The sequence below is a fragment of the Anomaloglossus baeobatrachus genome, chromosome 12, assembly GCF_048569485.1.
Source record: "Anomaloglossus baeobatrachus isolate aAnoBae1 chromosome 12, aAnoBae1.hap1, whole genome shotgun sequence".
NCBI classification, from domain to species: Eukaryota; Metazoa; Chordata; class Amphibia; order Anura; family Aromobatidae; genus Anomaloglossus; species Anomaloglossus baeobatrachus.
In genome coordinates, this window is record NC_134364.1 from 135,039,940 (window position 1) to 135,063,564 (window position 23,625).

Genomic DNA, 23,625 nt, shown 5'->3' on the forward strand with positions numbered 1-23,625 from the left:
ACGCACAAAAGAAGTGACATGCTGCTTTTCTTTCCGCACCGATTTTTGGCATCCAAAACGCTGCGGAAAGAAACGCAGCATGTGCACTGATTTTTCAGCTTTCCCATACACTTTGCTGGGAAAGCTGAACGCATGCAATTTGCCACTGAAACGCTGCGGTTCAAAACGCAGCGTTTCCGCGGTAAAAAACGCATCGTGTGCACACAGCCTAAGGAAACTTTCACTGTGCAGAAAGTAATAAAAATGCCTGAAAACCACCTCTCTCTCTCATTATTATGACATTTGGCAAATAGAAATACTTTTGGCTCCTAATTGACCTAAAACAGGAAAGATTTATTCTGATTTAATGTCAGATAGTGAGAAAAACCTGTAGATGTGTCTGTATAGAGAGCGGAAAGAAAAACCTGCAGATGTGTCTGTATAGAGAGCGGAAAGAAAAACCTGCAGATGTGTCTGTATAGAGAGCGGAGGGAAAAACCTGCAGATGTCTGTATAGAGAGCGGAGGGAAAAACCTGCAGATGTGTCTGTATAGAGAGCGGAGGGAAAAACCTGCAGATGTGTCTGTATAGAGAGCGGAGGGAAAAACCTGCAGATGTGTCTGTATAGAGAGCGGAGGGAAAAACCTGCAGATGTGTCTGTATAGAGAGCGGAGGGAAAAACCTGCAGATGTGTCTGTATAGAGAGCGGAGGGAACAACCTGCAGATGTGTGTGTATAGAGAGCGGAGGGAACAACCTGCAGATGTGTCTGTATAGAGAGCGGAGGGAACAACCTGCAGATGTCTTTTTTTAGCTAGTATGTAAACTTGTTTGTTTCTTGGTTCCAGCTGTGTGCAGATGCCCTACACTCGTACGTTACACAGATTTTTAAAACCATTGTGCCACTTTGATGAATTGATATATTTAACATTCTGGCTGTTTACAGGCCATAGACTTATTACCAGCTAACACACAGATCCGAGAGATTCAGATCTTTCTTGAGAAAGTGCTGGAGGAGAATGCCCAAAGGAAGAGATTCAATCAGGTCCTGAAGAACCTTCTGCACTCGGAGTTCCTGAGAGTAAGTGCTCAATCAACACACGCAAAAAAAAGATTTAATGTCATGAAAAAGAAATGTAAATGTCTCATTTTATGTATTTCTCCTTTTTACTTTTACTACCTGGAGTTTCTGGACAATTTTTACACCAATGAGCTGCATAAATAAGAAAGTAATTTCATACCCCATACATATATAACTGGTATTAACAAACATATTTAAAAGGTTGTTTTAATATTTCTGAAATAAAGACTTTATTTCCCCCAAACAAAAAGCCTGTAGAACGGCTGAATGCATATGGAGACCACTCCACTCTCCTCTGATTGATAGGTTGGCAGAGAGGGGCGATTATCCACCTAATTCAGCGGCCGATCATTTTCTTTGGCGGGGAGAGTTGTTTACAGCCGGACTAGTCTGACAGTGGCTCTCCGATAGGAGCACAGGAGCACTCATTGTTTCTGGCAAGAAGTCGCAAGAGTTGGCTGCCGGCTACACAATCGGTTGTCCGACGACTGTCTAATAAAACGTTTTAGGGAGCAAAAGGTGGAAATTTCAAACTTGTGTCTGACCTGTGACCGACCTTATTCTGCCAGAGACTAAAGGCTACTTTACACGATGCGATATCTGTACCGATATCGCTAGCATGGGTACCCGCCCCCATCTGTTGTGCAACAGGGCAAATCGCTGCCCGTGCCGCACAATATCGCCCAGACCCGTCACACGTACTTACCTGCCCTGCGACGTCGCTGTGATCGGCGAACCGCCTCCTTTCTAAGGGGGTGGTTCGTTCAGCGTCACAGCGACGTCACAGCTGCGACACTGAACCGCTGCCCAATAGAAGCGGAGGGGCGGAGATGAGCGGGACGAACATCCCGCCCACCTCCTTCCCTCCACATAGCGGCCGGGAGGCAGGTAAGGAGAGCTTCCTCGTTCCTGCGGTGTCATACGGAGCGATGTGTGCTGCTGCAGTAACGATTTATGAGAATGGACCCCCATGTCACCGATGAGCGATTTTGCACGTTTTTGCACTGATGCAAAATTGCTCATAGGTGTCACACGCAATGGCATCGCTAAAGCGACCGGACGTGCGTCACCAATTCCGTGACCCCAACGAGTTCGCATTAGCGATGTCGTAGCGTGTAAAGCCCCCTTTACACACAAAATATACTAACTACCGTAGTACTAAATATTATTTGTAAGGGTTCACACCTGTAAACGTACTAGAGCTTATGTTCATAAAAGAACATAAAAGTAATAAAAATAACTTAAAGTAATGATTAATAAGTTCCTGAATATTTATAATTGGCAAATCACAATCGTTTAGTCTATAGCAAGCCTGGGGCAGACCACAACCATCACTGAGATAATCCTAATATACGTACACATACCTGTATCATCACATCCAGAACGACCCAGACGATAAAACTGCCTTATTTACTCTGTAAGGTGAACAGCATAGAAAACAAATATGCCAAAAATGTAGCTTTTCATCATATTGACACACTAATAATGAAATAAAAATTGAGCAAAAAGGTGTATGCGAAAAAAAATCGGTTACTGAAAATCTGTTCTACAAAAAACCAAGCCCAGATATGGTTCTGTTGGCAGAAAAATGGAAAAAATAGGTACAGCTCTCAGAATATGTGGAGGCAAAGGTAAATACAGTTAGGTCCAGAAATATTTGGACAGTGACACAATTTTCGCGAGTTGGGCTCTGCATGCCACCACATTGGATTTGAAATGAAACCTCTACAACAGAATTCAAGTGCAGATTGTAACGTTTAATTTGAAGGTTTGAACAAAAATATCTGATAGAAATTGTAGGAATTGTCACATTTCTTTATAAACACTCCACATTTTAGGAGGTCAAAAGTAATTGGACAAATAAACCAAACCCAAACAAAATATTTTTATTTTCAATATTTTGTTGCGAATCCTTTGGAGGCAATCACTGCCTTAAGTCTGGAACCCATGGACATCACCAAACGCTGGGTTTCCTCCTTCTTAATGCTTTGCCAGGCCTTTACAGCTGCAGCCTTCAGGTCTTGCTTGTTTGTGGGTCTTTCCGTCTTAAGTCTGGATTTGAGCAAGTGAAATGCATGCTCAATTGGGTTAAGATCTGGTGATTGACTTGGCCATTGCAGAATGTTCCACTTTTTTGCACTCATGAACTCCTGGGTAGCTTTGGCTGTATACTTGGGGTCATTGTCCATCTGTACTATGAAGCGCCGTCCGATCAACTTTGCGGCATTTGGCTGAATCTGGGCTGAAAGTATATCCCGGTACACTTCAGAATTCATCCGGCTACTCTTGTCTGCTGTTATGTCATCAATAAACACAAGTGACCCAGGGCCATTGAAAGCCATGCATGCCCATGCCATCACGTTGCCTCCACCATGTTTTACAGAGGATGTGGTGTGCCTTGGATCATGTGCCGTTCCCTTTCTTCTCCAAACTATCTCTTCCCATCATTCTGGTACAGGTTGATCTTGGTCTCATCTGTCCATAGAATACTTTTCCAGAACTGAGCTGGCTTCATGAGGTGTTTTTCAGCAAATTTAACTCTGGCCTGTCTATTTTTGGAATTGATGAATGGTTTGCATCTAGATGTGAACCCTTTGTATTTACTTTCATGGAGTCTTCTCTTTACTGTTGACTTAGAGACAGATACACCTACTTCACTGAGAGTGTTCTGGACTTCAGTTGATGTTGTGAACGGGTTCTTCTTCACCAAAGAAAGTATGCGGCGATCATCCACCACTGTTGTCATCCGTGGACGCCCAGGCCTTTTTGAGTTCCCAAGCTCACCAGTCAATTCCTTTTTTCTCAGAATGTACCCGACTGTTGATTTTGCTACTCCAAGCATGTCTGCTATCTCTCTGATGGATTTTTTCTTTTTTTTTCAGCCTCAGGATGTTCTGCTTCACCTCAATTGAGAGTTCCTTAGACCGCATGTTGTCTGGTCACAGCAACAGCTTCCAAATGCAAAACCACACACCTGTAATCAACCCCAGACCTTTTAACTACTTCATTGATTACAGGTTAACGAGGGAGACGCCTTCAGAGTTAATTGCAGCCCTTAGAGTCCCTTGTCCAATTACTTTTGGTCCCTTGAAAAAGAGGAGGCTATGCATTACAGAGCTATGATTCCTAAACCCTTTCTCCGATTTGGATGTGAAAACTCTCATATTGCAGCTGGGAGTGTGCACTTTCAGCCCATATTATATATATAATTGTATTTCTGAACATGTTTTTGTAAACAGCTAAAATAACAAAACTTGTGTCACTGTCCAAATATTTCTGGACCTAACTGTAATTATTGTAAAATATTGTTTACTGTGCAAAAGTTGCAAAGAATAAACATGGCCTGTATGTATAACTGTCAGTATATTCTGGGAAGTTCTGAATCAGAAGCCAGGTGGGGTCCAAAATGTTTCCACCGGTCTCTATAGTAAGTGGTGCCACTGCGGTTCCGTTTAAATCTTATTTTTGGGGATTTAGCTGGAAACCCGGTCATTAGTGCTCAGCAAAGTGCACGGGAAAAATGTAATATTATCCTTATTTAAAGCAATCAAAAAATGTTATGTCCCCAAAATGTACTAAAAAAAGTCAACTCACCCCCAAAAAGCAAGTAGCCACTTGGGTCCTTGATCTGGCAACGGAACCTTTTAGTATTTGCACCTCACAGGTTACTTTCTGGGGTTTTTGCTGTTCTGGCATTTCGGGGGCTCTGCAAATGGTGCTCACAGTCTATTTAAACAAAGTGTATGCTTCAAAGGCCAAATAGTGCTCGTTCCCTTCTGAGCCCTGCCGTGTGCCCAAAAAATAGTGTACAACCACCTATTGGGGTACTGCTGCATTCGACAGAAATTCCATAAGAAACTGTGGTTCCATGTTCTGCTATAACCGTACATTTTTCATTCTCACATAAAGTAACTGTGAAGCTTAAAAATGTAATTTCTTCGGCGCTCCATTGGGAGACCCAGACGATTGGGTGTATAGTACTGCCTCCGGAGGCCACACAAAGCATTACACTAAAAAGTGTAAGGCCCCTCCCCTTCTGGCTATACACCCCCAGTGGGATCACTGGCTCACCAGTTTTCTGCTTTGTGCGAAGGAGGTCAGACATCCACGCATAGCTCCACTGTTTAGTCAGCAGCAGCGGCTGACTATGTCGGATGGAAGAAAAGAGGGCCCATACTAGGGCCCCCAGCATGCTCCCTTCTCACCCCACTTTATGTCGGCGGTGTTCGTTAAGGTTGAGGTACCCATTGTGGGTACGGAGGCTGGAGCCCACATGCTGCTTTCCTTCCCCATCCCCCTGAGGGGCTCTGAGGAAGTGGGATCTTACCGGCCCCCAAGCCCTGAGGCCGGGCTCTATCCACAGACCCATGGAACCTGCTGGATACGGAGCTGGGTACCGTTCAGGGACAAGGCCCTGCGACATTCAGGTACTCTGTGTCCCAAACAGGCCGCGCACATTCCAGACTTGCTGGGTGTGCTAGTGCGCCGGGGACAGTAGCGCTGCGCGCTGGGGTTACAGTCACTATACAGTTTTTCTGAGTGACTTTATGTGTTGGGGACTGCCGCGCTGGCCGCCCCTGGAGCGGCGGCGCGGCTGCGACTTGTAGTGCGCCGGGGACTTAGCGCCGACCGTGCTTTTACGACGGCGTCGCTTATAAATTTAGTCCCCGGCTTCTGCGGCCTAGCTCCGCTTCGTTCCCGCCCCCACCCTGTCAATCAGGGCAAGGGAGAGACGCTGTACGATTAATCAGCGCCGAGGGCTGGAGTCTTATTTACATGCTCCAGCCCTCTCACTGAGCACAGTGGGACGCAGGTTTCCCGCTCTTTGTCTGCACACGCCCAGGGCCCGCCCCTCTCCATAGGACGCCGGCAGCCATTCCTACATGCAGTCTGGCTGGAGAACGGACACAGGCTCTGGGAGACCCAGACAAGGGATTTCTGGCGACCACACACCCGCGTTAAGCGGGCGGTAAGCAGCACTTTAGTGCTGGCCCCACTAGTGCCACAGTGTTATTTTGGTGTACCTTTTTTTCTCTATACCATATATATTTGTATATATATATTGCACTGTAAGGTCGCTTCTTGGCTGTATACCCTATCTTGCTCTGAGGAGACGACAACATGTCATCCGCAAAACGCAAGGGTGCCAAGACACAGGCTGTAAGCGCTGCTTGTGCCGCTTGTGGGGCTGATCTACCGGCAGGTTACAATGACCCCCATTGTGTGCAATGTTCGGTCCCTGTGCCACTTCGTCAGCCGGAGTCTATGGTGGTAGTGGCCCAGGCAGAGTCGCCGGTGAACCCTGTCCCGGTGACGGGGACAGAGTTTGCAGTTTTTGCTGACAAGATGTCTGTCACTATGACAAAGATCCTAGAGACCTTGCAGGCCAGGCCAGTTACTCAGACCATGGACACTGCTGCGGCAACGTTCCCCGGTCCCCCTCAGTTGGAGTTAATCCGTGCTTCAGGGGGGTCCCAGGCATCTCAGCCTGATGGCTCTGATTCAGATGACAGTCCCAGGCAGCCTAAGCGTGCTCGCTGGGAGAGACCCTCCACGTCATCACGCGGATCAGGGTCTCAGCGAGAAGAGTCTCTACATGATGAGACAGAGGAGGGTGATCAGGAGTCTAATCCTGAAACCGCTCTCAATCTGGATACTCCTGATGGTGACGCCATGGTAAATGACCTTATAGCGGCCATCAATAGTCTATTGGAAATTTCTCCCCCTGCCCCTTCTGCAGAGGAGGCAGCTGCACAGCAGGAGAAGTTCCATTTCAGGTATCCCAAGCGTAAACTGAGTACTTTTCTGGACCACGCTGACTTCAGAGAATCAGTCCAGAAACACCATGCTTACCCAGACAAGCGTTTCTCCAAACGTCTTAAGGATACACGTTATCCCTTTCCCCCTGACGTGGTCAAACGCTGGACCCAGTGTCCAAAGGTGGACCCCCCAATCTCCAGGCTTGCGGCTAGATCCATAGTTGCAGTGGAGGATGGGGCTTCACTTAAAGATGCCAATGACAGACAGATGGACCTTTGGTTAAAGTCTGTCTATGAAGCTATCGGCGCGTCGTTTGCTCCAGCATTCGCGGCCGTGTGGGCACTCCAAGCTATTTCAGCTGGTCTGGCACAGGTGGACTCTATCATACGTCCAGCAGTGCCGCGAGTAGCGTCCCTAACCTCGCAAATGTCTGCGTTTGCGACTTACGCTATCAACGCTGTCCTGGACTCTACAAGCCGTACCTCAATGGCGTCTGCCAACTCTGTGGTTTTGCGCAGAGCCTTGTGGTTAAAGGAATGGAAAGCGGATTCTGCTTCCAAAAAATGTTTAACCAGCTTGCCACTATCTGTAGATAGACTGTTTGGTGAACAATTGGCTGAAATCATTAAACAATCCAAGGGTAAAGACTCCTCCTTACCCCAGCCCAGATCAAGCAAACCTCAACAGAGGAAGTGGCAGTCGAGGTTTCGGTCCTTTCGAGGCTCCGGCAAGACCCAATTCTCCTCGTCCAAAGGGACTCAGAAGGAGCAAAGGAGCTCAGATTCCTGGCGGGCTCACTCACGCCCCAAGAAAGCAACCGGAGGAACCGCTTCCAAGGCGGCTGCCTCATGACTTTCGGCCTCATCCCTCCGCATCCTCGGTCGGTGGCAGGCTCTCCCGCTTTTGCGACATTTGGCTGCCACAGGTCAAAGACCGGTGGGTAACAGACATTTTGTCTCACGGGTACAGGATAGAGTTCAGTTCTCGTCCTCCGCCTCGGTTCTTCAGAACCTCCCCACATCCCGACCGAGCAGATGCCCTTCTGCAGGCGGTGTGCTCACTAAAAGCAGAAGGAGTGGTGATCCCTGTTCCTCTGCAGGAACAAGGGCAAGGTTTTTACTCCAATCTCTTTGTGGTTCCAAAAAAGGACGGCTCGTTTCGTCCTGTTCTGGACCTAAAGCTGCTCAACAAGCATGTGAACGCCAGGCGGTTCCGGATGGAATCCCTCCGCTCAGTCATTGCCTCAATGTCTCAAGGAGATTTCCTTGCATCAATAGACATCAAAGATGCTTATCTCCACGTGCCGATTGCTACAGAACACCAACGTTTTCTACGTTTCGTGATAGGAGACGACCATCTCCAGTTCGTAGCTCTGCCATTTGGTCTGGCGACAGCCCCACGGGTTTTCACCAAGGTCATGGCGGCAGTGGTAGCAGTCTTGCATTCTCAGGGACATTCGGTGATCCCTTACTTAGACGATCTACTTGTCAAAGCACCCTCTCAAGAGGCATGCCAACACAGCCTGAATGTTGCACTGGAGACTCTCCAGACTTTCGGGTGGATCATCAACTTTTCAAAGTCCAACCTGGCACCGACTCAATCACTAACGTATCTTGGCATGGAGTTTCATACTCTCTCAGCGATAGTGAAGCTTCCGCTGGACAAGCAGCGGTCACTACAGACAGGGGTGCAGTCTCTCCTTCACGGTCAGTCGCACCCCTTAAGGCGCCTCATGCACTTCCTAGGGAAGATGGTGGCAGCAATGGAGGCAGTCCCGTTCGCGCAGTTTCATCTGCGCCCACTTCAATGGGACATTCTCCGCCAATGGGACGGGAAGACAACTTCCCTAGACAGGAAAGTCTCCCTTTCTCAGACGGCCAAGGACTCTCTGCAATGGTGGCTTCTTCCCACCTCATTATCACAGGGAAGATCATTCCTGCCCCCATCCTGGGCAGTGGTCACGACAGACGCGAGTCTGTCAGGGTGGGGAGCAGTTTTTCTCCACCACAGGGCTCAAGGGACGTGGACTCAGCAGGAGTCCACCCTTCAGATCAATGTTCTGGAAATCAGGGCAGTGTATCTTGCCCTATTAGCCTTCCAGCAGTGGCTGGAAGGAAAGCAGATCCGAATTCAGTCGGACAACTCCACAGCGGTGGCATACATCAACCACCAAGGAGGGACACGCAGTCGGCAAGCCTTCCAGGAAGTCAGGCGGATTCTGATGTGGGTGGAGGAAAAAGCATCCACCATATCAGCAGTTCACATCCCGGGCGTAGAAAACTGGGAAGCAGACTTCCTCAGTCGCCAGGGCATGGACGCAGGGGAATGGTCCCTTCACCCGGACGTGTTTCAGGAAATCTGCCGCCGCTGGGGGGTGCCGGACGTCGACCTAATGGCGTCTCGGCACAACAACAAGGTTCCGACCTTCATAGCGCGGTCTCGCGATCAAAGAGCTCTGGCGGCAGACGCCTTAGTGCAAGATTGGTCGCAGTTCCGGCTCCCTTATGTGTTTCCACCTCTGGCACTCTTGCCCAGAGTGTTACGCAAGATCAGATCCGATTGCGGCCGCGTCATACTCGTCGCCCCAGACTGGCCGAGGAGGTCGTGGTACCCGGATCTGTGGCATCTCACGGTCGGCCAACCGTGGGCACTACCAGACCGTCCAGACTTACTGTCCCAAGGGCCGTTTTTCCATCGGAATTCTGCGGCCCTGAACCTGACTGTGTGGCCATTGAGTCCTGGATCCTAGCGTCTTCAGGATTACCCCAAGGGGTCGTGGCCACCATGAGACAGGCTAGGAAGTCCACTTCTGCTAAGATCTACCACAGAACGTGGAAGATTTTCTTATCCTGGTGCTCTGCACAAGGAGTATCCCCCTGGCCATTCGCGTTACCTGTCGTTCTTTCCTTCCTGCAATCTGGGTTGGAAAAGGGCTTGTCGCTAGGCTCCCTTAAAGGGCAAGTCTCGGCACTATCCGTGTTTTTTCAGAAGCGTCTAGCACGACTTTCTCAGGTGCGCACGTTCCTGCAGGGGGTTTGTCATATCGTACCTCCGTACAGGCGGCCGTTAGATCCGTGGGATCTAAACAAGGTCCTTGTTGCTCTCCAGAAGCCGCCCTTCGAGCCTCTGAGGGATGTGTCACTTTCTCGACTCTCACAGAAAGTGGCCTTTCTGGTAGCGGTCACGTCTCTTCGGAGAGTGTCTGAACTAGCAGCGCTGTCATCCAAAGCTCCTTTCCTGGTGTTCCACCAGGACAAGGTAGTGCTGCGCCCCATTCAGGAGTTTCTCCCTAAGGTGGTATCCTCTTTTCATCTTAATCAGGATATCTCCTTGCCTTCCTTTTATCCGCATGCAGTGCATCGGTATGAAAAGGATTTACATTTGTTGGATCTGGTGAGAGCACTCAGAATCTACATTTCCCGCACGGCGCCCCTGCGCCGCTCGGATGCACTCTTTGTCCTTGTCGCTGGTAAGCGCAAAGGGTCGCAGGCTTCCAAAGCCACCCTGGCTCGATGGATCAAAGAACCAATTCTTGAAGCCTACCGTTCTGCTGGGCTTCCGGTTCCATCAGGGCTGAAGGCCCATTCTACCAGAGCCGTGGGTGCCCCTGGGCATTACGACACCAGGCTACGGCTCAACAGGTGTGCCAGGCAGCTACCTGGTCGAGTCTGCACACTTTCACCAAACATTATCAGGTGCATACCTATGCTTCGGCGGACGCCAGCCTAGGTAGAAGAGTCCTGCAGGCGGCAGTTGCCTCCCCGTAGGGGAGGGCTGTCTTTGCAGCTCTAACATGAGGTATTTCTTTACCCACCCAGGGACAGCTTTTGGACGTCCCAATCGTCTGGGTCTCCCAATGGAGCGCCGAAGAAGAAGGGAATTTTGTTACTTACCGTAAATTCCTTTTCTTCTAGCTCCTATTGGGAGACCCAGCACCCGCCCTGTTGTCCTTCGGGATTTTTGGTTGTTTTTCGGGTCCACATGTTGTTCATGTTGAATGGTTTTCAGTTCTCCGATGTTACTTCGGAGGGAATTTGTTTAAACCAGTTATTGGCTTTCCTCCTTCTTGCTTTTGCACTAAAACTGGTGAGCCAGTGATCCCACTGGGGGTGTATAGCCAGAAGGGGAGGGGCCTTACACTTTTTAGTGTAATGCTTTGTGTGGCCTCCGGAGGCAGTACTATACACCCAATCGTCTGGGTCTCCCAATAGGAGCTAGAAGAAAAGGAATTTACGGTAAGTAACAAAATTCCCTTCTTTGTTGTTGTACCGGCTCAATCTTAATAAAATGTGAAGCTGCTGGGGGCTAAAATTACTCACTACACTCCTCGATGAATTCCATGAGGGGGTTATTTTCCAAAACGACATGTCTTGTGGTGGGGGCTCTGCTTTTTTGTCATTTTGGGGCCCTCTGTAATTGCAACATGGCGTCTGGAATCCATTAGAGACAAATACTGAAGTGCTCCAAAATTGTAATCCCATCGCACGCTTCCTTCTCCAGCTCCGCTGCGCACCTTAACATTATTTTTTGACTACATATGAGGTTTTTCCACATTTGCGAGACATTCAATAATAAATTGTAGGGTTCATGTTCTCCTATTACCTCTTGTAAAAATGACAAATTTTGTGATTAACCCTTTCTCCCCTCAGCTTATTTTCACCTTCATGACCCGGCCATTTTTTTTAAATTTTGATCATTGTCACTTTGAGGTTATAACTCTGCACTGTTTTTGTACATCCCGGTGCTTCTCACATTGCTTTTCATCACATATTGTACTTCATGATCGCGGTAAATTTAAGATAATTTTTGCATTTATTTATGAAAATATCGGTGTGATGGTGGAATATGGGGGGTTGTGTATAATTTTGTGTAGGTTTGTATTCTAGGTGTAGTGCTCTGTCCATTCTGTGTATTCCTTTTGTGTACATTGTCCTGTTTGCAGGTTAATCACCCCCTGCCAGGCTTTTGCCCTTAAGTCTGGGGGAGGGGGGCCTGGAATCCACCCAAACTCTCTGCCTACCTGGGGGTTATTCATTCTGGCTGAGAAAGATGGGAGGAGGAGTAAGATTGATCCTCTGAGGGAGAAGCTGACACCCCAGAGAGGCTGTGAGAAACCCCGATTTCACTGGAAAAGGACTGCTGGAGGATTGTGACTGATCCCCGGGACATGCATTTATTAGAATAGGAGAAAGAGGGGGATGGGGGGGGGGGGGAGAGCAGAAGAAAATTACGTAGGAAAAAAATAACAAAAGGAAAATCTAAACATTTGGTAAAATAAGAACTAAATGGACGACAGTAAAAACAATGCCTGAGCGACCGCATCTAACTGCACTGACCATAATTCTGTGCAGTAGAAAAACTGTGGTGGAAGTTCTACAAGAATCTTCCAGTACAAATCTGAACCTATTATTACTAAAGGGATGTCCGTAAGAAAAAAAATTACTGGGCGACCGCAGCTATCTGATGATAATCCTGACTTAAGTCAGTGAAAAAATACTTTAGTAGACGTCAATTATTTCACAGTTCAAAGGTTGGAGTTTGGCTTAAAATATAACCTTTATTGGATACTTTTAGAATGATTACCTATAGTGCCCTATAGGGAGCCCCACTAACAATAAAGCCGTGCCGTGCGTGCCCTATTGTGATAGCAGAATGCATGTGTTGTCACCGCAGGTTGGTCCAGCTAAATCCGATCTTGGATAAATGTCCTGATTATCTAGGTTGGGCTGTCCAGTGTTAATTATGACGTGAGAAGTATCACAATCCTCTATCTGCTTTTAATGTTCGTGCGAGCACAGAGGGTTTTATTAATAAATACCCCTCTCAAATATTGGTTCTTGGACACATGAATATATCTCACTGGCAAAGATGCAGCGAATGTGAATGGTCCCTATTGAATGAGTCACCTCAGGGACCTTCATGGTCATGTGGTATTGATATATCTAATTAAGCCAGAAGTGTACAGATGTCCATGCCTATCCAACTGCCGAGAGCTGGGGATATCGCAACGGCTAATGATACCTGTTCCAACGTGCAGTGACGCCCGGTGCAGTGACGCCCGGTGCTGTGCTGTGTAAGTGCAGTCAGTGGACCTGTGAACAGTGTGCTATGCCCTCCGCGTTTCCTCACTCAATTGTTTTTTGCTGACCTGATTAATCAGGGGCCTGTGTGCAGCATATGATAGACTAGATAATCGATGTATACGGCATAAGATTTGATGAGACACCGGCATAATAGCTGGCCGCCAACTATTATGCCGGCGTCTCATCAAATCATATGCCGTGGACACTTGTACACTTCTGGCTTATGTTCTTTAGTATATTTGAGAGGGGTATTTAGTAATAAAACCCTCTGTGCTCACACTAACATTAAAAGCAGATAGAGGATTATCATACATCTCACGTCATAATTAATACTGGACAGCCCAGCCTAGATAATCAGGATTATTATCCAAGATAGGATTTAGCTGGACCAACCTGCCGCGACAACACGTGCATTCTGCTATCACAATAGGGCACGCACGGCACGGCTTTATTGTTAGTGGGGCTCTCTATAGGGCACTATAGGTAATAAGTTTAAAAGTATCCAATAAAGGTTATATTTTAAGCCAAACTCCGAACTTTGCAGTGTGAAATAAGTCCTCTATAATTTGGCTGGAGATCATCAGTTATCATGACCCTGTGAAGCATTTAGACGTCAGTTACTACAGTATATTTCACTGTCCCTAATCTAGACCTGTCAGCTAATCTAAATTATTTTTATTTGATTTTGTTTTACTTTTTTGGAAATAAACAACTGGATGCCGATAGGGATGTGCATCGCCAATCCGTTTCAGTGGCTGCAGGATGCGCACAGCTATCGCCAATCCGTTTCAGTGGCTGCAGGATGCGCACAGCTATCGCCAATCCGTTTCAGCGGCTGCAGGATGCGCACAGCTATCGCCAATCCGTTTCAGCGGCTGCAGGATGCGCACAGCTGACATTTTGGTTGCGTTTTGACACACCTCATTGATCTCAATGGATCGAAAATGCAACCAAAACGCACAAGTGACATGCTGCTTTTTTAAACGCATGGATTTTGTCAAATATTTGGCATCCAATACGCTGCGTTTAAAAAAGCAATGTGCGCATGGAATTTGCCGACTTCTCATAGACTTTGCTGGGGAAGCAGAACACATGCATTTTGACAATGACACGCTGCAGGTTTAAACGCAGCCAAAACGCATGAAAAAAAAAACACAACGTGCGCACATGGCCTTAGTCTTTACCCACTATATCAGAGATGACTGAAAGCTAGAGATAAAAAATGCATTGGGAAATCTCATGAAAAAGTAATATACAGATCATATAATAGCCAAAAATTATTTTGCTCTTCATGTACCGTGTTTATTGTAAAAGTCATCTTAAACGACACATGTCCAGTGTTGAATCCAGTTTTGGGCTCCACATTTTAAAAGGATATTCAGCAGTTAGTCGGTTTAAGGGCGGCAACTAATTATTACAAGTAATGGAGGCCGCCCGTACGATGAGAGGAATGGAGGCCGCCCGTACGATGAGAGGAATGGAGGCCGCCCGTACGATGAGAGGAATGGAGGCCGCCCGTACGATGAGAGGAATGGAGGCCGCCCGTACGATGAGAGGAATGGAGGCCGCCCGTATGATGAGAGGAATGGAGGCCGCCCGTATGATGAGAGGAATGGAGGCCGCCCGTATGATGAGGAATGGAGGCCGCCCATATGATGAGGAATGGAGGCCGCCCGTACGATGAGAGGAATGGAGGCCGCCCGTATGATGAGAGGAATGGAGGCCGCCCGTATGACGAGAGGAATGGAGGCCGCCCGTATGACGAGAGGAATGGAGGCCGCCCGTATGACGAGAGGAATGGAGGCCGCCCGTATGACGAGAGGAATGGAGGCCGCCCGTACGACGAGAGGAATGGAGGCCGCCCGTACGACGAGAGGAATGGAGGCCGCCCATACGATGAGAGGAATGGAGGCCGCCCATACGATGAGAGGAATGGAGGCCGCCCGTACGATGAGAGGAATGGAGGCCACCCGTACGATGAGAGGAATGGAGTCCGCCCGTACGATGAGAGGAATGGAGGCCGCCCATATGATGAGGAATGGAGGCCGCCCGTATGATGAGAGGAATGGAGGCCGCCCGTATGATGAGAGGAATGGAGGCCGCCCGTATGATGAGAGGAATGGAGGCCGCCCGTATGATATGAGTAATGGAGGCCGCCCGTATGATGAGTAATGGAGGCCGCCCGTATGATGAGTAATGGAGGCCGCCCGTATGATGAGTAATGGAGGCCGCCCGTATGATGAGTAATGGAGGCCGCCCGTATGATGAGAGGTTGGAAAAGATGGATTTGTTTAGCTTAGAAAAAAGACGTCTCAGAGGAGATCTCATTTATATGTATAAATACATGTGTGGTCAATATAAAGGACTGGCACATGACTTATTTCTTCCAAAGACAATACTAAGGACCAGGTGGCACTCACTGAGCCTCTCCAAAAATATCCCATTTGCACTCCCAGTGCCCCTCTCCATACTGTCTCCCACTCCCCTCCCCTCTGTCTCTATTACTCTCCAACATGCTGAGCCCCTTTTACTTAAAATCCCACACACACTGAGCCTCTCCATAAAATCCCCTCTACAAAGCGCCTATCCATAATATCCCCGCACACACTGAGCCTCTATAATATCACCCGCATTGAACCTCTCCATAATAGCCTCCTCCCCCCACTCTGCCCCCTCCATAATGTTTCCCCCCACACAAACAAAGGCATCCTATGGGTTTAGTATGAATGTACAGGAAGTGACAGAAGTATGTGAGTTGGGGGGGGGGGTGAGTTGGGTGAGTTGGGGGGGGGGGGGCAGACAAAGTGCAGCCAGTAGTGTATGTACTTATTAGAAATTGATATACCGTGTTTCCCCGAAAGTAAGGCCCTGTCTTACATTAAATTTACCCCCAAAAGTCCCACCCTGCCTTACTTTCGGGGGAGGCCTTACATTGGAAAAAAAATGACATACCTCCCCCCTGCAGCCTCCCCATTGTTTGAGATCCGGCATCCACCCCATCCTCCCCCCTGCAGCCTCCCCATACAGTGGTTCTGCCCCCCACTCTGCCACCACACACACTGACACATACGGTACCGGTACAGCCCCACACGGCACCCACACACATATCGTACCGGTACCGTACACACACACACACACACTGACATATACAGCCCCATACGGCACCCATACACATACCGTACACACACACACACACACACACACACACACACACAGAGTTTCGGAACTTACCGAAATCGGAGCGAGCCTGCAGGCGGTGACGTCGCGGCTGATTTCGGCCAATCAGCTGCGAGCCGGCTGACTGGCCAATCGCAGCTCGAGCTGAGGGCCAATCAGCTGCGAGCCGGCTGACTGGCCAATCGCAGCTCGAGCTGAGGGCCAATCAGCTGCGAGCCGGCTGACTGGCCAATCGCAGCTCGAGCTGAGGGCCAATCAGCTGCGAGCCGGCTGACTGGCCAATCACAGCTCGAGCTGATGGCCAGCAGGGAGCCTGTGACGAACAGGCTGATCGGCCAATCAGCATCAAGCAGGAAGAGCGTTGACCCGGGACGCGCCGCAGGCCGGCGAGATTGCGGGGGCCATTCACCGGAGGAGGTATACATTACGCCGCGACCACCACCCATAGGCGGCCTTACATTCCCCGGGCACCCCCGCTACCCTGCCTTACAATCGGGGGGTGCCCTACATTGGCGGACCCCCCGAAACCCCCACCCTGCCTTACTTTCGGGGGGGTCCTACTTTCGGGGAAACACGGTAGCAACTGTAGCTTTAGTATAGACCACTATTGTGCTGATGGAAAAAGCTAATAGTGCTGGTGTAGTTTATAATTGCACATAGTTTGGTATATAAAGGTGGTTATGAAACAGACACACAGGACATAGTGCAAAGAAAAGTCAGCTGGTTATAATAACAGTGTGCTGCTGCAATATATCCAGAGAAACAAGGTAGCAGATGTACGGAAAGCCTCCTAGATATAAAGATAAAGGGTTTTACCTGAACAGAGGTCCTGTGGGTACACGTGACTCCAACCCCGACGCGCATGTTTCGGCATCACCTTCATCAGGGTCTCTGCATAAGTTCCACTGCCCTTCACTATATTGTGCCCCCTTTAACAATCTTTCCTCCCCCATTTTTGTGGCTTGTCAGTAACTCCAATCAACCTCCCCTCCTGATTAATTATACATTTAATCTTCATCTCGTGCACGGAGCGCGTCCCACAGCTAACAGTCTGATACCTCTGCTGTGCCAGCAGCAGCATAATGAGGTCATCAGCTCCTCTGCTCTGCACTACTTTGCCCCAGTCCTGGCACAACAGTGTTCAAATATATTTGTGTCTGACAGATGAATACATGTGAATATAGGCAGCTGGGTGCACCTTCTGCTGGACAGATCTGCAGGCTGCAGCCAATCCTCTGGTGCACCGCATGTTTGTGCAGGCCTGAGTGAGATTGATTAGAATTTTACTTTTGAAATGAGGTGTACACATTTATGCTGAGTACAGTAAACTAAATGTTTAAGACTTAAATTTTTAGATCTTGATTTGTTTTTCATGGATTATTCCTATATTGTGCAGGTTCAAGAGGAGAGGATTTCCCATCAGCAGGTCAAATGTGTTATTACAGAAGAAAAGATTTGCAGTGTTTGCAAGAAAAAAATTGGAAACAGGTAAAGAAATGTAACCGCACCTAAAGCGTGTGCACCGTTTCCCGTCCGCTGTACAGTAAGGCTATGTGCCCACGGGGGAAAGTGTCCTGTGGTTATATCCGCAGGACATTCCGCGGGAGCTCCCAGAAAACCGCAGCACAACTTTGTCTGTTTCAATGCTGCGGTTTATTTGTGGAATGTCCTGCGGATATGCTGCGGGCATTCTGCATTGAGGATACAGTACCATGGCTTCAGCACTGCATCCTCAATGCAGAACAAGTGATCGGGGGAGTTCATACTCACCTCCATCACGCAGCACTTCTCTCCGGCGTCTGTCAGCGTCTCTACACTGTGCAGGAGAAGGTGGGCGGGCCTGAACTAGCTCTGGCTGTCACATGACCGGAGCTCGTGCAGGCCCCGCCCACCTCCTCCTTCCTGCTCATGGATCCACCGCGCTCCAGCCTCCTGTGCACCGAGGGAAAGTGACCGGGTGTCTGCTATCAAGGCAGGTAAGTATGGGACCATCCGCAGGTAAATCCGCAGGAATAATTGACATGCAGTTATGTGCGGCTTCGGGATATCCGCAACATATTCCGCAGCCGCACATTCCTCAACGTGGACACAGCACTCCCCATGTCCCATAGGATAACATGGGGAGTGTCTGTACATGCTGAAACCTGCGGATTTATCTGGAAAATCCAGATAAAGCCACAAGTTTTCCGCGGCAAAATCCGCAGAAGCAAGCTCCCGTGGGCACATGGCCTTATGGTGGTGGCATTGTGAATGCACAAGGACGATGCAGGCTCGGAGGCCTTTGAAAAGTACTTTAACCTTAGAAGTTTAAAGTCTTGGGCCCTGTGCACAAGTTGTGGTTTTGCCACGCTTTTGTTTTTGTGCAGATTTGTCTCAAAACCTGAAGGAATTTCTAGTCCCAGCAAAGTGAATGGGATTCCTGAAGTCTCATGCACACATTGCTTATTTTGCAGCATCCCCACAAATGTAACAGCAAACACCAGGAAAAGATGAATGGGTGTGAGTACCGCACTGCCGTAGTCACAGAAACATCCAGGAGCAGGTCAATAGTGATTTATTTCTACGCGTTTCAGAGAGAACCCTCTACTTCCTCAGGAAAATCACATATACAAGGAGGTACACATAGCTGAGTATATATAGAGAGCAGGTATCTCAAAGCAATGCCCCTCCAATTTTGAAAACAAAGGGTGCACTGTGAGACCAAAGGGTGCACTGTGAGACCAAAGGGTGCACTGTGAGACCAAAGGGTGCACTGTGAGACCAAAGGGTGCACTGTGAGACCAAAGGGTGCACTGTGAGACCAAAGGGTGCACTGTGAGACCAAAGGGTGCACTGTGAGACCAAAGGGTGCACTGTGAGACCAAAGGGTGCACTGTGAGACCAAAGGGTGCACTGTGAGACCAAAGGGTGCACTGTGAGACCAAAGGGTGCACTGTGAGACCAAAGGGTGCACTGTGAGACCAAAGGGTGCACTGTGAGACCAAAGGGTGCACTGTGAGACCAAAGGGTGCACTGTGAGACCAAAGGGTGCACTGTGAGACCAAAGGGTGCACTGTGAGACCAAAGGGTGCACTGTGAGACCAAAGGGTGCACTGTGAGACCAAAGGGTGCACTGTGAGACCAAAGGGTGCACTGTGAGACCAAAGGGTGCACTGTGAGACCAAAGGGTGCACTGTGAGACCCATGGGTGCACTGTGAGCCCCATGGGTGCCCTGTGAGCCCCATGGGTGCCCTGTGAGCCCCATGGGTGCCCTGTGAGCCCCATGGGTGCCCTGTGAGCCCCATGGGTGCCCTGTGAGCCCCATGGGTGCCCTGTGAGCCCCATGGGTGCCCTGTGAGACCAAACGCTGCCCTGTGAGACCAAACCGTATCAGAGAACATACAACATCACTATTTTATACATGGATCATTGGTATGATACAAACAATAAATATGTAAAGCATGCAAATGAAAAATTGCATCTGTACAATTTTATACATATAGAAACTACTAGAAACAAACAAAAAAAAAAACAACAATATTTTCCAAAATGTATGTCTATGGTCTAGAACCCTACTGTGATATGGAAGGTTTTTGTGTGTATCAGTGAATTAGCTGACTGAGCTACTTGGATTAGGTGCAGCTCTGTAAAAAAAAAAAAAAAAAAACCCCACGAGATCTGCAACTTGCAGTGCAGAAGTGAAGTTCTAAAAGATGAAGAACAAGAATGGAGCAAAAAATAAATAAATTTTATAATGTATGTCTATGGTCTAGAACCCCACTGTGGCATAGAATGGGTTTTTTGTGCATTAGTGTGTTATCCAACTGAGCTACAATCGCGAGAAAAGCATTTAAAACTCCCTGGGGAAATGCTATTTGTGGGCAGACTGGTCGGACGTAGTTCCCTTAATCTACTGAGCGATAGGATATTTTTAAGTGTTTGTGATCCCCGGGCTGACGGGTAAGATTTTTTTTTTTAGGAAAGGATCATTTCTAGAACGCCCCAGTGTCTTTGTAGTAGATTTTATAATTATCAAGATTGAAAGTGGTGATAAAATTTGTTTAAAAATTTTCTGTAGTGATGGGTGAAATATTTTTATTTCTAATCAAATGCACCCTTTGGTCTCACCGTGCACCCTTTATTTTCCAAAATTGAAGGGGCGTTGCTTTGAGATCCCTGCTCCTTATATATACCCAGCTATGTGTACCTCCTTGTATATGTGAGGGTTCTCTCTGAAACACGTAGAAATAAATCAGTATTGGATGTTTCTGTGACTTCGGCAGCGCGGCAATCACACCCATTGCTCTTCTCCTGGTGTTTGCTGTTACACTGGAATATCATGGCATTATTACAATTTGTGTAACATTAATTTGTCTTCCTTCTTTTTTTCACAGTGCATTCGCTCGCTATCCCAATGGTGTGGTTGTCCACTACTTCTGTGCAAAGGATGTGAGCTCTGTGGACACTTGAAGATCTATGACCCATGTAAAACACAATATGGTACAAGTCCGGCTGCGGCTCCGTGAAGCGGTCACATGGGAGGAGGGCGCCGCACCACCGGCAGATGGACCTGCATTTTGCATCTTTTGTACTTCACACACTATCTGTTTGAGAACACTCTTAAAGGGAATCTGTTACTCTTTGGAGTTTTTTGAGTTATCAATATGGGCATACATGTGGTATAGAGCTGAACTTAGTCTTACCTGTATGCCTCGTGGATGATGGCTGTTCATCTTCTATAGCTTTGATCTTCCAGCCTGTGGGGCATGCGCTGCCCGTAAGATAAGATTGCCCGGAAGATAAGACTGCCCGGAAGATAAGATTGCCCGGAAGATAAGATTGCCCGGAAGATAAGATTGCCCGGAAGATAAGATTGCCCGGAAGATAAGATTGCCCGGAAGATAAGATTGCCCGGAAGATAAGATTGCCCGGAAGATAAGATTGCCCGGAAAGATAAGATTGCCCGGAAAGATAAGATTGCCCGGAAAGATAAGATTGCCCGGAAGATAAGATTGCCCGGAAAGATAAGATTGCCCGGAAAGATAAGACTGCTCAGAAGATAAGACTGCTTCCGGTTCTTCTCCTCTACCCTTTAGTGTCTCTGTGGCATCAGGTGCGAGGCCATAAATCCCGTGCCTGTGCATTCTCCATGTGGTCTCTCCTCTGCACTGTTCCGCTCTTCTTTGGGCACGGTCTCCAATTTTGACGTGTGCAGGCGCCGGCGTCTTAAATGCCATATTAGAAACCACAGAAGGGCAGAAGAGTGCAGAGGAGAGGCAGAATGTGCAGCCGCGGGATTTACGGCCGATCACCCGACGTCACAGGAGAAATCTTCTATATTGAAGATCGGAGCGGTCTTATCTTTTGAGCAGCGCACCCACATAGCCTGAGAGATCAAAGCTACAAAAGATGATTTTTACTGGACAAGCTATCATGCAGGAGGAACACAGGATAACTCATTTCAGCTGTATACAATGTGTATGCCCATATTAATAACTTAAAAGGGTGACAGATCTCCTTTAAAGCAGATGTCATCAGATGTGCAGAGCATGCATTATTCAATAGCTGTATTAGACCTGATGAGGCTGATATACTTTCTTTGAAAGTCCATGCCACAATAAATATATCATTCTGACACTATTTGCATTTTGACGGTTCAGAGGGAGAGGGAGCTCAACATTGATGAGCATTCAGCCTTTGTTCACCCAGCTTGAAATGGACATTCTGACAAATTCTCATGGTAAGTACACCAGCCCCATCAGGTCTGGGAAATGTAATAATGTATGCAGTTTGTATTGTGAAGACTCTGCTATAATGATGTAGATTCTGATGAGTCCTACTGTAAGTCTTATTATACCGACTACAAGTGTACCGTTGACAGATTTTGCACACTTTCTTTCTGTAAATGTAAATTAATGAAGGATTTATACTTAAAGCTGTAAAGATTTGTTAATGTATGTACATAGATCTTTATAACGAGGTGGGGTATGTCATTATCCTACACAATTTGTATGATATTCTGTTTATTCACCTACATTCGAGTTGAAGTGCTAAATAAAGAATGTAATGATACATAAAGCCTGCGGACACCGGGTGGCACGGAGCAGTCCTGCATTTTTGTGCTCAAAAAATAATGAAGTCTTTACAATAACTATATTTAAAAAAAAAATAATAAATAAATAAGTGTTATCAGCTTTATCACCCGATCATGACTTTAGGGAATGCCGTCTTCATTCTTACTCACAGTAATTCTCAGCCTTTAGGGTCCGGATTCTGTCTGACGTGCTATTCTCTGTTTAGCTTATTTTTGGTTGTGGAATAAATGCTGCACCACGTTACATCTGATTGGTTGAATTACTGGAAAAATTTAATAAAAAAAAAAATGAATGACCGGCCACGTTATTATTTGTGAGAAAAAGACACAATGACTGAAGATGAAATTTTAAGACTTTTTAAAATCAAAATGTTTAACAAATCAAGTGATTTCCGTTGATTTAACCATAGAGAGTACAAGATCTGAGACTGACTGTCAGGGGTGAATCGTAACGTTAGCCTTGTGCTTAGATTTCACCGGGTTTGGTCAGTTTTGCCTCCAGCTCAGAGGTATTTTTATTATTTATTATTATAGCACAATTTATTCCATGGTGCTTTACAAGTGAAAGGGGTATACATAAAAACAAGTACAACAATCATGAATATTACAAAAACAGACTGGTACAGGAGGAGAAAGGACCCTGCCCACGAGGGCTCACAGTCTACAGGAGGAGAGGACCCTGCCCGCGAGGGCTCACAGTCTACAGGAGGAGAGAGGACCCTGCCTGCGAGGGCTCACAGTCTACAGGAGGAGAGGACCCTGCCCACGAGGGCTCACAGTCTACAGGAGGAGAGAGGACCCTGCCTGCGAGGGCTCACAGTCTACAGGAGGAGAGGACCCTGCCCACGAGGGCTCACAGTCTACAGGAGGAGAGGACCCTGCCCGCGAGGGCTCACAGTCTACAGGAGGAGAAAGGACCCTGCCCACGAGGGCTCAGTCTACAGGAGGAGAGAGGACCCTGCCCGCGAGGGCTCACAGTCTACAGGAGGAGAAAGGACTCTGCCCACGAGGGCTCACAGTCTACAGGAGGAGAGGACCCTGCCCGCGAGGGCTCACAGTCTACAGGAGGAGAAAGGACCCTGCCCACGAGGGCTCAGTCTACAGGAGGAGAGAGGACCCTGCCCGCGAGGGCTCACAGTCTACAGGAGGAAAGGACCCTGCCTGCGAGGGCTCACAGTCTAGAGGAGGAGAGAGGACCCTGCCCGCAAGGACTCACAGTCTACAGGAGGAGAGAGGACCCTGCCTGTGAGGACTCAGTCTAGAGTTAATGGGTGAGGGTTCAATAGGTGAGGACAGAGCTGGATGCGCAGTGGTGTACTGGACTGAGGGTTATTCTAGGTTGTAGGCTTGTAGGAAGAGGTGAGTCTTCAGGTTCCTTTTGAAGCTTGTCAAGGTAGGCGCGAATCTGATATGTTGTGGCAGAGCATTCCAGAGTATGGGGGAGGCACAGGAGAAATCTTGGATGCGATTGT

At 48.0% G+C, this 23,625-nt stretch overlaps 1 protein-coding gene across 1 annotated transcript in view; it reads left to right on the top strand.

Moving 5' to 3' along the window:
* VPS39 (VPS39 subunit of HOPS complex) overlaps nucleotides 1-22,450 on the top strand; it is a 184,840-nt gene extending 162,390 nt beyond the window's left edge. Inside the window, exons 23-25 of the mRNA XM_075330479.1 lie at nucleotides 925-1,059; nucleotides 17,476-17,567; nucleotides 20,454-22,450. Coding sequence (XP_075186594.1) covers nucleotides 925-1,059; nucleotides 17,476-17,567; nucleotides 20,454-20,529 — 303 coding nt within the window. The 3' untranslated portion in view covers nucleotides 20,530-22,450. The remainder of the gene's footprint in view (nucleotides 1-924; nucleotides 1,060-17,475; nucleotides 17,568-20,453) is intronic.
* Nucleotides 22,451-23,625: the final 1,175 nt, after the last annotated feature.